The sequence below is a fragment of the Nematostella vectensis genome, chromosome 14 (assembly GCF_932526225.1).
Source record: "Nematostella vectensis chromosome 14, jaNemVect1.1, whole genome shotgun sequence".
Classification (NCBI taxonomy): domain Eukaryota; kingdom Metazoa; phylum Cnidaria; class Anthozoa; order Actiniaria; family Edwardsiidae; genus Nematostella; species Nematostella vectensis.
In genome coordinates, this window is record NC_064047.1 from 6,162,287 (window position 1) to 6,176,266 (window position 13,980).

General features: G+C 40.1%; 2 protein-coding genes across 7 annotated transcripts in view; one reads left to right on the forward strand and one right to left on the reverse strand.

Annotated features, from left to right (window-relative positions):
• The first annotated feature begins 282 nt into the window (after nt 1-282).
• Nucleotides 283-4,047, forward strand: LOC5513902 (inosine-uridine preferring nucleoside hydrolase). Its single transcript, XM_001634074.3, has 2 exons — nt 283-611; nt 1,927-4,047. The coding sequence occupies exons 1-2, from the start codon at nt 392-394 to the stop codon at nt 2,649-2,651; spliced, it is 945 nt and encodes a 314-aa protein (XP_001634124.1). The 5' UTR covers nt 283-391; the 3' UTR covers nt 2,652-4,047.
• The window catches only part of LOC5513869, a 35,852-nt gene continuing 24,999 nt past the window's right edge, over nt 3,128-13,980 (reverse strand). For all 6 annotated transcript variants that reach the window (XM_048721582.1, XM_048721584.1, XM_048721583.1 and 3 more), the window contains 3 exons: nt 11,204-12,434; nt 9,516-11,149; nt 3,128-5,687 (listed from right to left, as the gene is read on the reverse strand). In XM_048721582.1, the coding sequence (XP_048577539.1) occupies nt 5,431-5,687; nt 9,516-11,149; nt 11,204-12,381 (3,069 nt within the window). In that variant the 5' untranslated portion in view covers nt 12,382-12,434 and the 3' untranslated portion in view covers nt 3,128-5,430. The remainder of the gene's footprint in view (nt 5,688-9,515; nt 11,150-11,203; nt 12,435-13,980) is intronic.

The following is a 13,980-nucleotide window of genomic DNA, read 5'->3' on the forward strand; positions in this document are numbered from 1 at the left end:
GAATTGATGAAGAGAGAAAGTTTTTAATTTTAATAATCTTACGTCAAGGAGAAAAAGGGAGCTATTATAGTAAGACTATTGTGAGATTGGGTTTCCTGTGGTTTTTAATCTGTTCCCTCGAAAAAAAATCAACTTTATTCAATTGCTTTCAATGTTAAAGAAAACCTGCATGCTAAATTTGATTGGGTCTTCAAATATGAGTTAACTAAAGTGTTAGAAAAGAAACTGGTCTTTTAGAGAGAAATGTTTTTTCAAACTTGGGGTTCCTGTGTGATTCCTACCTCGTCCCAGTCTATATCACGGTCATAATCTTTACACACCACATTGTTTAGCGTTCTTTCGTGTCTATTTCTATCCCACAGCTACAAACAAGACCTCAATTGGTACAAAAATGATCAAAAGGAAGTTAATAATAGATTGTGATGCAGGCGTTGATGACGCTTTTGCAATTATGTTAGCACTTAGCCGAGAAGACACCGAGGTAATCGCCATTACATGTGTCGGTGGGAACACATCTTTAGATCAAGTGTGTATTAACGTGATGAAGACTTTGGAGTGCTGTCAGCGTACAGATATTCCGGTATTCAAGGGCGCGGGCAAGCCACTGATAGGTGAGAGATAGTAGGCAGAAAATATACACAAAATACATCCCTGTCAACCTGAAAATCTCGAGGCTTGAGAATATTTTGGGGAGGGGTGGGGTATATGAATTTCTGGGGGAGGGGTGGGTTTACCCTTGCAGGCGTTTGCCGTATTGAAAGCTCTCACGAACAAATCAACTTGTAGATCTCATGAGGGTGTTAGATAAATTGCGCTACACAAGGAAATTATTGTTTCAAATATTTTAATATAAAATAGACGAAGTGACGATTTTCTATAGAATAATTTTTCAAAAGCGATAAAAGTCGCTAAAAAGTGGGAGATTTGGTGTTCAACACAAGAGACCGGGAGAAGAAGTCCAAAATCTTGCAACTCCCGGCAAATAACAGGGACAGAGTACGGTATCTTTTAGCTCTATCCCGGTGTACAAACCTGTGGAATGTGCATGACTTGCATCACAAAGCTTCACAAGTACATAGGTGCTCTCTGGGAAAGGTTCTTGCACCAGGGTAAAGCCCCTTTTTCAAAATATTTCTGGGTACCCTTGATAGTCTTGTCACTGGAAGCTGGAAGTGCACATACTATTTATTATTTTTAAGAGGGGGGATGCTTATTCAACCACTACTTTGAATTTGGGCGATAACAAGTTGGATCAAAAGTTAGGGCACTTTCTAAAATGCATTGATTTTATACTTTCAACTTAAACCTTATTTCCTGTTTAAAAAAGTAACAAACATTGGTTACTTCTCCTAAAGAAGTCCTAAGATCTTTAAGAATTAAACTTTTCCTGTCAAATGTTGCATGCATGCGAATTTAGAAACGCTCATTTTGCTCAATGTTTGCTGTTGATGTGAAAAGGGAGTTGTATTTGCTGAGGTTTCACAAGCAACAGGAGCATTAGAAAATGTAATTTAGTAGGGTATTTTGGACAAGTCGGGTTACAGTGATCTACTGCCAATGACGATAAAATAACTAAAGAGGTACCTCCGTTCTTGGTGAAATGTATCAGTAGGCACATTGTGTGGTTCCAAAAAAGAACGCCCAGGTATTTCCAGAGGGGAGAGGGGTTAAAATGGCCTTTTTCCTAAACAGTTACTGCATTTTGTGCCCGGGGGGGGGGGGGGGGGGGGGGGGGGGGCAATAAGGTAAAAGAGGCACATAGGAAGCTGGATACATAAATGAGCAGTCAATATGTTTTCCCCTCATATCTACGTGACTGCAAACTTCTTAAAAATTGGTTGGTCAAGTATTATTTTTGAGAATTTGTTGGTTACTATACAACAGATTTGGCTATAAATGTGCCTTTTTTCCTACTACCTGTTTCAGCAAAACATGAACCATCTGCTTCTCACTTTCATGGGTATGATGGGCTGGGTGATTCCAGCAACCTCAAGACTCCAGACATGAGCCTCCTTCAGAAAGAACATGCTGTTGATGCCCTTATAAGGCTTGCCAATGATGATGTTACTCTTGTCGCCTTGGGCCCACTAACAAACCTTGCACTAGCCTCTCGACTGGATCCTGATTTCTCCAAGCGATTGAGAAAGACTGTAATAATGGGAGGTAACTGCGAGGCCAAAGGGAATGATGGGAAACCATGTGCTGAGTTCAATTTCCATAGTGACCCTGAAGCAGCTTTTGTAACCCTGAATGAGTTTGAATGCCCCCTCTCCCTTGTGACATGGGAAATATGCCTAAAGCATTACTTTGAATGGGAGTTTTTTGAGAAACTAACATCACAAGCCTCAAACAAATCAAAATTTCTAAAGAGTATTTCCAAGCTTTCTGCTGATTTTTACAAGCAGAGAAAAGATGGTTTTGGTTATCATTACGTTTGCTGTGACCTGTTGGCAATGGGAGTGGCAGTACAGCCGGACATTGTTACCAGACAGGCTCTCGTGCATGCTACTGTTGAGTTGAATGGTCATTACACTACCGGTCAGATGGCAGTTGACTGGTTAGGAGCTCTTTCTCGACCACCTACCATGAAGTTAGTCCAGGAAGTGGATATGGCGAAGTATAGCGAGATGGTTATGTCTAGCGTGATGTGACAAGTCCAGGGTGGAATAGAATCATAGTCATTTCACATATAGGCTTATAACCGATCACATTCTGTTTGCAAAGTCGTTTCCATATGATTGCATTCAATCGCAGCTTATTCGACCTTATAATTGCAACCAGATCACAAGGTGGTTTCCATATGAGTGCGTTTTTATTTAATCGTACACCACCACCTGCAATCATGTGCGATCTTATGGAAATCAGCCTTAACCAGGGGGAATTTGACAAATAATCTGAAGGAATAATCTTTGCCAATGGATTAAAATGCTGTTCTTGTATGCTATTTTTTAAAATTCTGATGCAAAGGGGTCCAAAGCAAGTTTTCTTGCTGACATGAAAAAAGATATGTAATAAAGTTATCTAGAGATGGTTAGAACTCGTAAGAATTTCATTTTTTTAACTGTGGTTTCATGAGAATCAGGGGGCACTTCAAAAAGAAAATGCAGCAAAGCCCTTAAAAGATATCTCAAATGAAATGCTATTTTTATTTGCTATTACTGTTAGATAATTTTATGTGAGAGCTTACAGCTCGTGAGATTACACCACAGGTACATTTTACATATAACATGCCCTGTGTTTTGTGGTAATGTTTTGCATTCATAAGAAAGTGATATGGCACATGTTGCATAAGATGGAAACCCTGTGTCCCTGTGCACATACAATTATTTTGCCATGTGTTTCATGATTTGTCACTCCCATGATACCTATTGAATCTTGGGATCCATTGAGTCCATTCCTCAGTTTTGAATGATTTTTTTTCTTGTGCTTTCACCAAACAGGCCATGGATTCCATTTCTGACACCATGTTTAGCGTTCTCACTTGGAAAACTGCATTGTCTCCAGTCTACTTCCTGTCGATGTCCAATCAACCTAACAATCTCCAATGAATTTTAATGGAAAATGCCAAAAATATTTGAAAATTGTAAAAGCGTGTCTATTGGACGTTTTTTTGAGGATGTGGCGGATAATTAAGAGCGGATGGCCTGTTAAACAGTGCAAGTTCTAATAGGTTATTTTGTCTATTGTCGGTTTGAGGTTTCCATCAGCTCTCCGAAAGTAAACTGGTGACAATGCGGCTTTAATAAAGACAGACAAATGCCACAATGATTAGAAAGGCACTGGTATAATAAACTTGCGTGCGCAGAGATACAGGGTTCCCAGTTGTATGGTATCTTTTCTCCATTCTCTTCTAAGGTATTCATAATTAGCTACTTTATTACGATGTATTTTGAAGATGCAAAATATTGTTACTTTGTGGGATTATTTAGATTTAATTGGTGGCCATTTTTTCCTTTTAACTGAGTGATCCTTATATCATGGAAAACTAAAGTTTTGTTGTATTTCAGCAATTACACTTATTTAAAAATAATATTGATTCAAAAATTATCCTTTAAATGCTACTTTTTTGTTCAAAATTATCTACTTTAACCTTTTCACCACCACAGACCAAAACATATATTGAACAGATATACACATATTTATATGGTGCCTTATATAAATTCCTTCCTTTTGAAACCACCAAAATGACAGGTGGGTAATCATCCGATTTCTGCCGTTGCTTAAAGCCGCATTGTCACTTCCGGTCGATTACGTAACGATCTCCGATGATTTTTAACGGAAAACGCGAAAAACATTGAAAGCAGTGTGTTTATTGAAAGTTTCTTTAAGGATGTGATTGATAATTTAGAGCCGATGGCCTGTAAAATATCTCGGATTTTACTAGATTCTTTTGTCTTTTAACGGTTGAGGTTATCGTCGGACCTCCGGAAGGAAACTGGTGACAATGCGGCTTTAAAGGGTTAAAACTATCTACTTTCTAAAAAAAAATATTACAAATTACAAAAACCAACCTGGAGTATAAGCTCCTGTTAAAATCCGTTTATCAAAATTGGCATAGCAATTACTTTCCTTTCCCATGTTTAAATACGTGTTTCTTTTGTTTGCTGGGAAATATAAATACTCCACTTTGTGAGTATATGGATACATATAAATACTCCACTTTTTGGGACATATAGATACATTTAAATAATCGATTTTGTGGGTATATGGGTACATATAAATACTCCTTGTGGACATTTGCCTTTAAAAAACCCTCTTATAACAAGCTGATGATGATGTTGATGATTATGTCAATGGGTGGCCATGTGTTCGGGGTTATGATGATAAAGAAGTTGGTTGTGATGACATTGTCATTATGATGCTGATGGTAAGAAAAATTCAAGCACTTTTCTTGGGTTGTGAAACAGGAGGGAATTGGGGGTGGGTGGGGAGGATTCAGTCCACCAAATATTAAAATGAGACCGTTAAGTTATACGCTGTTTATGATTTCAAAACAGAAGTTTCGGCATGTACTGTGTATATGTACGTTTAACAGGGAAGTACATGCAGAAAGGTCAGTTTTGAAAGGATATAAACAAAGTATAACACCTAAAAAGCTTTCTTCAGCCACATCATTGTTATTGTTTTCATTCGATATTGAATGAGATTCGTATGAGTGAGGAAATAATGAAATGTCCATCTAAAAACAAAGTTTTAGACTTCACTTGGTAAGTCTAATAAAAAAACATCACAATAGCTGAATTCTCCCAAATCAACCGATTGAAATGGATCCTTTTTGCTTTTCCATACTTGGTACCTTCTAGGATGACAAAATGGCTGCGGCTGACAGACCCTTTGGTTGTCTCATTTCCAAGTATATACGCCTAAAATTTGGTCAACTCCCCCTCCCCCCTTAGCCCCTCCGCTGGTGCTGGTTACTGGGCCTTTGTTCTATCTGCCGTGAGTATCAAGATGTTTATCCAAGGCGTACAGGTAAGCAAACACCTGCCCACAGTGAACACAGCGGTAACTCTTATCTTTGTCATGCGTGCGCATGTGTCGCAGGACCGTGGAGCTTTGCGAGAATGATCTATCGCAGTACTTGCAGTTAAAGGGCTTCTCTCTGGAATGCGACAGCTCGTGCTTGTTGCGTGTTGAGGACTGGGCAAACGCTCTGAAGCACGTGCGACAACGGAAGGGTTTCTGTCCTGTCGAGGGAAATGATAGAGAAAAATTAGCACGCGACTCTGTATGATTGTGTAAATGATGCAATGTTTACCACTAAATAATCATTATCAAAAGTTGAAGAAAAAAAGAAAAACGGTAGTAAATTAGTATTTCTTCGCTCCTTTGCTCAGGAGGCTGATATTTTTTTGGGGAAATGTATTGAAAAATAACTGAAGGCTAATATAAAACACTTGCGCCAGATTCGAGTTGCTAAGTGTAATCAAAGGGCTTTGTGAGCCAACTCGTGAATGCAAATTTATTTTTCTAGTTATTTTCATGTGTGCAAAAAAAAAACAACATACAGGATGAATTTTGAACAAAGGATGAACACATCCAAGATGCTGGGAGTACATAACAATGTCCTTTCTTTTCGATGTGATGAAACACCAAGAACAGTTTGATTATTTATTATTATCATAAAAAGTAAAGAAAGAAAGAAAAAAAAAGTAGGGACCGAACCTCCGGTCTCTGACGTCTTAGACAAGCGACAGTACCAATATACCACCGAGGCATTGCCGTAGTAACCTCTGAGTAAAATTAGTTTTTATCCTAATTGGTATCTCACGTTCGAACTGCTTTTGCCAGCATGTCAAATTTCGCCCTATTTTCTTTGGAAACAGAAGTTAAATACCCGACATAATTAATCAAGCTACAGTCATATGTATTTTAAGCATGTCAACATTCTAGAAATTCGCAAAATCGTTATGGATCGTTTCTTGATGAATAAGCGTGTTTGAACAAGTTTTGTTTGATATTTAGCACTTAATTTATAAAAAAGAATTATGGAACAATCAACTTATGAAAGTCCCTACTATTTTTCTTGACCTGCAAACAGAGGCTTTCTTTTATTACCCTGCAAAGAAAGGCCTTGCTAACAGAGGCTTGTGTTTCTCTGACTTTAAAAGTCGTAGCTTTGGCTATCCGCTCTTGGGAATTCATATATTAGCTAAGTTAGCAAATCAACTTACTAGTACTAATAAATGAAATTGGGGGCGAGAAAGTTTAGTGGTATTATTTTGTAATTTTATAGAAATTTAAAATTTTATAGAAAAAAACATACTAGTAAACAAAATTTAGGGGCGAAAAAGCAATCTGACAACTCGCCCCGACATTTGGTTTACTAGTATAATAATAACTATACTATTTTAAATGAAATTACGGGGCGTAAAGCAAAAACGACAACACGTCCCGAGATTTGGTTTACTAGTAATAAATAATCATAATACCTGTAAATTACGGGGCGTAAAGCAAAAACGACAACACACCCCGAGATTTGGTTTACTAGTAATAAATAATCATAATACCTATAAATTACGGGGCGTAAAGCAATAACGACAACACGCCCCGAGATTTGGTTTACTAGTAATAAATAATCATAATACCTATAAATTACGGGGCGTAAAGCAAAAACGACAACACGCCCCGAGATTTGGTTTTCTGGTACCAAGAAATTACGGGGCGTAAAGCAAAAATGACAACTCGCCCCGAGATTTGGTTAACTTGTTGTAAGTAATTATAATACCGATAAATTACGGGGCGTTAAGCAAAAACGACAACACGCCCCGAGATTTGGTTTATTCACGGGAATTAGGATACTTTGTCAGCGATTTCTTTGTAAAATAAACAAAAATGATTCAATTTATGTTGAATATTGAACTAAGCGAACTAGGCGGGAAAAGCAAATCCCGCCCAAATAACGAAAGATGTTATTAACTGTTGATGTTGGTAACTGCCAAATGAATTTGAAATTTTACCCGGAACAACAGAAAATTCTTCAAGTTATCGGCCGAGGGCAAAGTGTTTTTATTAATGGCGAAGTTGAGAAGGGGGGATAGAGCAAATCAAATTATAAGCTGACCATCTCCTGTCATTTAACTTTTTGTATAAAGAAGCAGGCCCGTACCCAGGATTTTTCTTGGGGGGGAGGGGGGGGGGGGGGGTGTGCGAGATCCGAAAAAGTGGACCTAATTTTTCGAGGTGGTAGGGGTGGATAAAAATCTAACCACCTCCAAAAGAACAAAAATGGACTTTTTTATGCCTTCGCAGTATCTCCACGGGACGTTTATTGTCGGATTTGGCTAAAACCAGAGTGATCTAGCTTATGATTTTGAGTTTTATCTACAAATAGCACGTCTACTGAGAACCAAAAGTGGACTTTCGGTCGTTGTGGGGGGATGCGCTCGCACCCCCTGCACCCCCCTGGATACGGTTCTGGGTCCGTAGAAACATTTTAAAAAGAAACCCCGATCCCAGCACTTGTCGCATGCCTGGGTGTGTGTCGGCGGCGAGATAAGTTCAAAGAGAAGGTGAGCTGTCAGTCAATCATGTCTCATACCAACATCACATCATTGGCCGTAACTAGGCAGGTTTTCGAACAATGGAATCAAGCGTTGTGTCACTCCCTTCTTATTTTATATAGAACCTAAATACGAAGTTAGGTTCGGAGAGGGCTCGGGCTCGGGCTCGGGCCTAAAGAGGCTATGGTTACACAGTACCGTTCAAATGTTTCGAACGATCGCTAGGGTTTTTAGACAAGAGAAATAGAAATTCGGATTATAAGGTTAGAAATATTTTATTAGCTGAGTTCATTATTTAACATAAATTGGGGATTCATTTTTGTTTATTTTATAGAGAAATCGCTGACAAAGTATCCTAATTCCCGTGAATAAACCAAACCTCGGGCCGTGTTGTCGTTTTTGCTTTACGCCCCGTAATTTCTTGGTACCAGAAAACCAAATCTCGGGGCGAGTTGTCGTTTTTGCTTTACGCCCCGTAATTTATAAGTATTATGATTATTTATTACTAGAAAACCAAATCTCGGGGCGTGTTGTCGTTTTTGCTTTACGCCCCGTTATTTATAAGTATTATGATTATTTATTACTAGTAAACCAAATCCCGGGGCGTGATGTCGTTTTTGCTTTACGCCCCGTAATTTCATTTAATAGTATAGTTATTATTATACTAGAAAACCAAATGTCGGGGCGCGTTGTCAGATTGCTTTCTCGCCCCGAAATTTTGTTTACTAGTATGTTTTTTTTTCTATAAAATTTTAAAATTCTATAAAATTTCAAAATAATACCACTAAACTTTCTCGCCCCCAATTTCATTCACTAGTACTAGTAAGTTAATTTGCTAACTAAGCTAATATATGAATTCCCATCCGCTCTTTCAGCAAAAAATCTGTCTTTCAGCAAAAATTTAAACAAATAATGCGAAAACCCAGAGACGCGAATTTTCAAGTACTAGAAGAAGGAGAATTAAAAGCTTTGCTAGCATTTTACTTGTTTTGTAAACTAACAACTTGAATTGGACTGAACCGTAGAAGATCGATTGACGTCAGTGACGAAGGCGCATGCGCACGCTTAACCCACATCGAAGACTTTTCTGTATAAACTAGCTTATATATACTTTATGGCTATATCACGTAATGACCGTAGCGGTCACAAGGTCACAGGTCGATGACAAGGCTCTTTTATAGTACTAAGCTTTAACCGGAAGCTGGTCACCGGAAGTTTACAGGAAGATCTAAAAATTGCTGTGTCGCGAAAGCACAGAAAGACCACAAAAAGTTTACGGATGATCGATCCAACGATCTGACGATCGAGTGACACAGAAGTCCCTCCAATAACTCGTAAATGCTTTGCAAGCAAAGCGAATTACGTGGCCTGCTACGGCTATGTTTGTGTGTCTGTGTGTTAAAGTATAGTGTGAATCTGGCGTTATACTAACCCGAGAGATCTAAAAATTGCTGTGTTGCGAAAGCACAGAAAGAACTGATTCTATATAGTGTGAACGTGGTGTTAACTTACCCGTGTGTGTTCGGATATGGTTAGAAAGTGTTGTCGTCTGTGCGAATTCCCGCCCACAGATAGGGCACTTAAATGGCCTGTCGCCGGTATGCGTCCTGAGATGAGCTGTCAATACTCCGCTCTGAGCGAATCGCTTGCCACAGTAGTCGCACTTGAATGGTTTATGCCCGGTGTGCGTGCGCGTATGGTTATTCAAGCTGGACAAGTGTGTGAAGGCTCGACCGCAGAATTCGCACGTATATTCCTTAGGCTTGTCCTCCGGCTGGGAAGTGCTATGAAGTATCGCGCACATTCGACGCCAGTGTTTACTCATTTCTTCTCCATAAGCTTTGGTGGATTTAGTCGCATCATTGCCTATTTTGTGATTGGTCAACATGTTAGGTGATTGACAGCTTTCGGCTTTCTCCGTTGGCCCCTCTTTAGTCAATGTTTCTAAACTGTCAAATTTTGATATTTTTTGATTGGCCACTATAACCGATGAATGACAACTTTCCGTTGTTGTTAGTTCTTGGCTGCTGTTGATAACCCGTGCTTGTTTGTGATTGGGTATTGTCTGATGTAACTGACAGTTTTGAGCTTGCTTATAATTGGCAGATGCGCTTTGTCCGTGATGAACGTCCTGTGGTCCAAGTGCGTATACAGACGCATCTTGCTTAAACCCGGGTTTGTCATGATCAACATCGGCGCTATCTTCCGTCATGCAATACGACTCAATATTCTCTTTCTTTATTTTCAAGCACGTTACATCATTGCTGATCATGATTGGTGGAGATGCCTTGCATTTATCAGTCAATCTGATTGGTGGAGACACCTTGTTTGTGTCAGTTATTCTGATTGGTGGAGACCCCTCTCTCGAGTCAGTGAGTCTGATTGGTGGAGAGGCAGAAGTCAAGATCCTTTCTCTGTGTGTTGTTTTCTCTTTGATTTCCCCAAAGTACGCATTATTTGGTACTTTCCTCGACAGATCTCCATCGAATTGATCAAATTTTTTCTCATTATGCGGCCCAATAAGCACACCCATGTCTAAGGAATGTCTTTTCAATTTTCTTATCTTACATTGCTTCTCCATCTGAAAATCTTCAAATGATTTTGACCTTTGATAATCATTTCCTTCTCTCCTTCCATTCCAGGTAGAACAGAGCCCATTCCGAGTTTTCACAGATAAAGTTTGTTTTTCCACATTTATTTTAATCCGCTCATCTATCTGCGCTTCGCTTCTGTCTGTCTCAAAATCTCCCATGTATTCTGAGGTCGGGGCTTTGCGTTTTTGAGTTATTTCACTTGTCTTATTTTCAAGCGAATGCTTGGTGACAATAGAAGGTCCCTTAATTTCGTCGATTAGCCGTTTAGGCGACTTGTAACAATGTAATATTTGTTGGTTGACTTCCTGTGTCACGTGACTTGGTAGCTTCATATCCTTGTGAGCAACACGTGATTCAGTATAGATTCCAACATGGGAGTCATCAACGTGCTCATCTCGTGGCGCCAGGCTGAAACAAGCTGTAAGAACAGGTCCTTTCTTATAATTTCCGTCAATCACTTCAAGCCGGGGACTTGTGATACTTTCTGCGCGCTGGAAAATTCCATTGTTCTCTTCATCCCGGGCACTTAGGCACTTTTGTTTATAGCAGGGATTCCCATCATTCTCTACGTGCCGAAGACTCATACCATTCTCTGCGCGCCGGGGACTCCCACCATTCTCTGCGCGCTGGGGACTCCCACCATTCTCTGCAAGCCGGGGACTCCCACAATTCTCTGCAGGCCGGAGACTCCCACCATCCTCTGCGCTCCGGGGACTCCCACCATTCTCTGCACGCCGGAATCCCTCATCACTCTCCTCACGCCATGGGGTCCTCATAATCATGGGCCCCCTGTGTTCACATTCAATCTCCTGACGCTCATTTGTTAACTTGATTTGCGTCTCAAGTAAAAAGCTGTCCGGGGAAAGCATCCATTGAACGCGCACCCTCTCACGCATTTCGTAACACGAATGACAGGGGCAAAAACTAGACGGCATTCGCGGGATCTCAAAGCTAGTCCGCAACAGGTTGAATCGAAGATCCCGCGGGAACTCCTCGTAGTACGGCCATTTGTTCAGTGGCGGGGCATGGTCACGGTATATTTGTTCCCTTTGCCAGCGTTCCGCATCGAAGCGCTTTCCCGCGTGTTCCAAATAACCACTACACGTCACGTGATCACTGTTGGCTTGTGCAGGGCGTGGTTCAGTCACGTGATGTCCAGTGACCTTGGCAGAGCCTGGCAAAATTTGATCAAGGTTGTTTTCTAGCTGAAGACCGCAGTAGGGCGCAAAGCCATTGCGAAGACCATTAAAGATCAACCCATTTCGCTTGCCTAGAGCCACGTTATCAGCCAGACTTCGCTCGTCAAAGGTCACGTGATCAGCTCTATGAATTCCGCCGATGGGCACTTGATCAATTCCATGAAGCTTTTCAAGGGTCACGTGATCATAACCAACTCGCTCACTTAGCGCTACGCGATTGACAACGCTTTGCTTTGCCGACATTTCTTTTAAAAATTCCTGTTGCGCCAACCATAAGTTATGGTTGTAATCGTCTCTTAGGTTCTTTTCTTTGACGCTGCTTTCATGCCAGCCCCAGTCCTTCCTCGGTCTCCCTCTGCGCGCCTGAGGTTTAATGATTTCTTGTCTTCCTGCCTGAACGTCACATTGCTTTGAGGAATCGCCTGGTCTAAAGGCCTCACGGGACTTCAAGGCGTCGTTCAGGGAGCTCAAGAAAGCAGAAGCACTCTCACTTGTTTGTGAACCGATGTCTACTCCCATTGGTTTGACATTTTCGTTGCGGTCTACGCATGTGCTAGGGCAATTCCGCTTCCTCCCGTGATGCATTATGGGATGGACGATGAAGCCTTTCCTGACGAGGTCGTGGTATCACTCCGTATCTGTTAAAAAGAAATTGTGTATGACTAAAGTTTCATCAAAAGTAGACTGATGCTTTTCCAAAGTAAAAAATACAAGGAGTGGTTGGTTGACATTCAATAATGACACTGAGCCTCTCAATCAGAACGAGAGCAAGAAACGCCTTTGAGTTTTCCTGTAAGTTTTTTTTTTCCATTTACTCAATCATCAAAACCATCTACAGCATCAGCCATGTCCCCAGGGTCTTCTGGGTAATATTCAATATTGGACGCCATATTAAAAATTACCCAGAAGTCCCTGGGGACATGTTGTCATCTTGTTAGGCGCCACATCAACAGTGAAACACTCAAGTGCATTTGAAGGGCTTTGGATCAAAATAGCGTCTGTGGCGCACTAATCCAATATCCTCACGCAACCATTCGTGTAGCTAGGTTCGCTGTTTTTCGAGCAAACATTTCTCCTAGCAAATGCTAATAGACAAAAAGAAGAATAGACTCTTTGTGCTTTCACTTGTCTTTATGGTGTCGGGTTATGGATTTGTTGCTCTTTACACTTGAATAAGCTTTATTCGTTTAAAGAATGCCAATCAACCACTCCTTTTTCATTGTTTATCATTGAAAATACAACGGTTTATTCGTAAGGAAACTTTAAAATAATAATCTACGAATAGAGTCTGGTAAGTTATTGACGATATTTGGCTGAGAATATCTTGGTTACTTTCTGGAATTAGTCGATGAAAATGGATTCTTTGTGTGATTTGCGATTTAGCGGGAATATAAGGAGGTATAAAATATATAAAAGCAATATTAGTTAAGGTTATTGGCTAGCGGCCGCGGCCATCATTTTCTCGTATGAGATACTGATAAAACTCATCCACATGTTTTGATATGCGTGCCCTGAAGGTACGGTTATACAAGCAATAATAAAGGCGACTATATGCGACTTTTTAAAAAATTAGCCAAGATTTTCTTGTGTAACTATAAGCAACTTCAAGCGACTATAGCCGACTTTGAGCGATATAGGGCCAGGAGTAGGCCTGAGGGTGTACTTCCGATTTAGACAGCACGATTTAGTCGTTTGCGACACCCGCAACACCTCTACAACTCAAGTCGTAGAGTGTTAATCAGCTTACGACTCGGTTTACAGGATTTGGATGGGGTTAACCGACTAGCGACAAACGGCTTCAAAAGTAACTGACTACCGACAAAACATTAAAAAAAACTAGTGACTAGCGACAAAAAATGTTTGCTGACTACCGACATTCGCTTTATACAGGTACCAATGATTTTTTTTTCGTGCAAACTCTCAAATATCCATAATGTGTATATTTAGCTAGCTTACACTAAAACATATACAAATCCTTTGAATAAAAGACGAGAACATCAAATGATAGAAATGTATCAACGTTGAAAATACTTCTCATAATTTGTAAAAATATATATGCGAAAAACCTATTACCCAACAGTATGGAACGAATACCAAAACAATATAATTCAGCAACAATATAATAAAGCAAAGTAGTTTAAGGATGCATTTTGTTAACCGACATCTACATCTACGATATTTAGC

Bases quoted from the DNA above. Each gene is read 5' to 3' on its own strand.
- LOC5513902 (XM_001634074.3), top strand. From the start codon at position 392: ATGATCAAAAGGAAGTTAATAATAGATTGTGATGCAGGCGTTGATGAC. The intron at 612-1,926 runs GTGAGAGATAGT...TACCTGTTTCAG, and splicing joins CGCGGGCAAGCCACTGATAG to CAAAACATGAACCATCTGCT.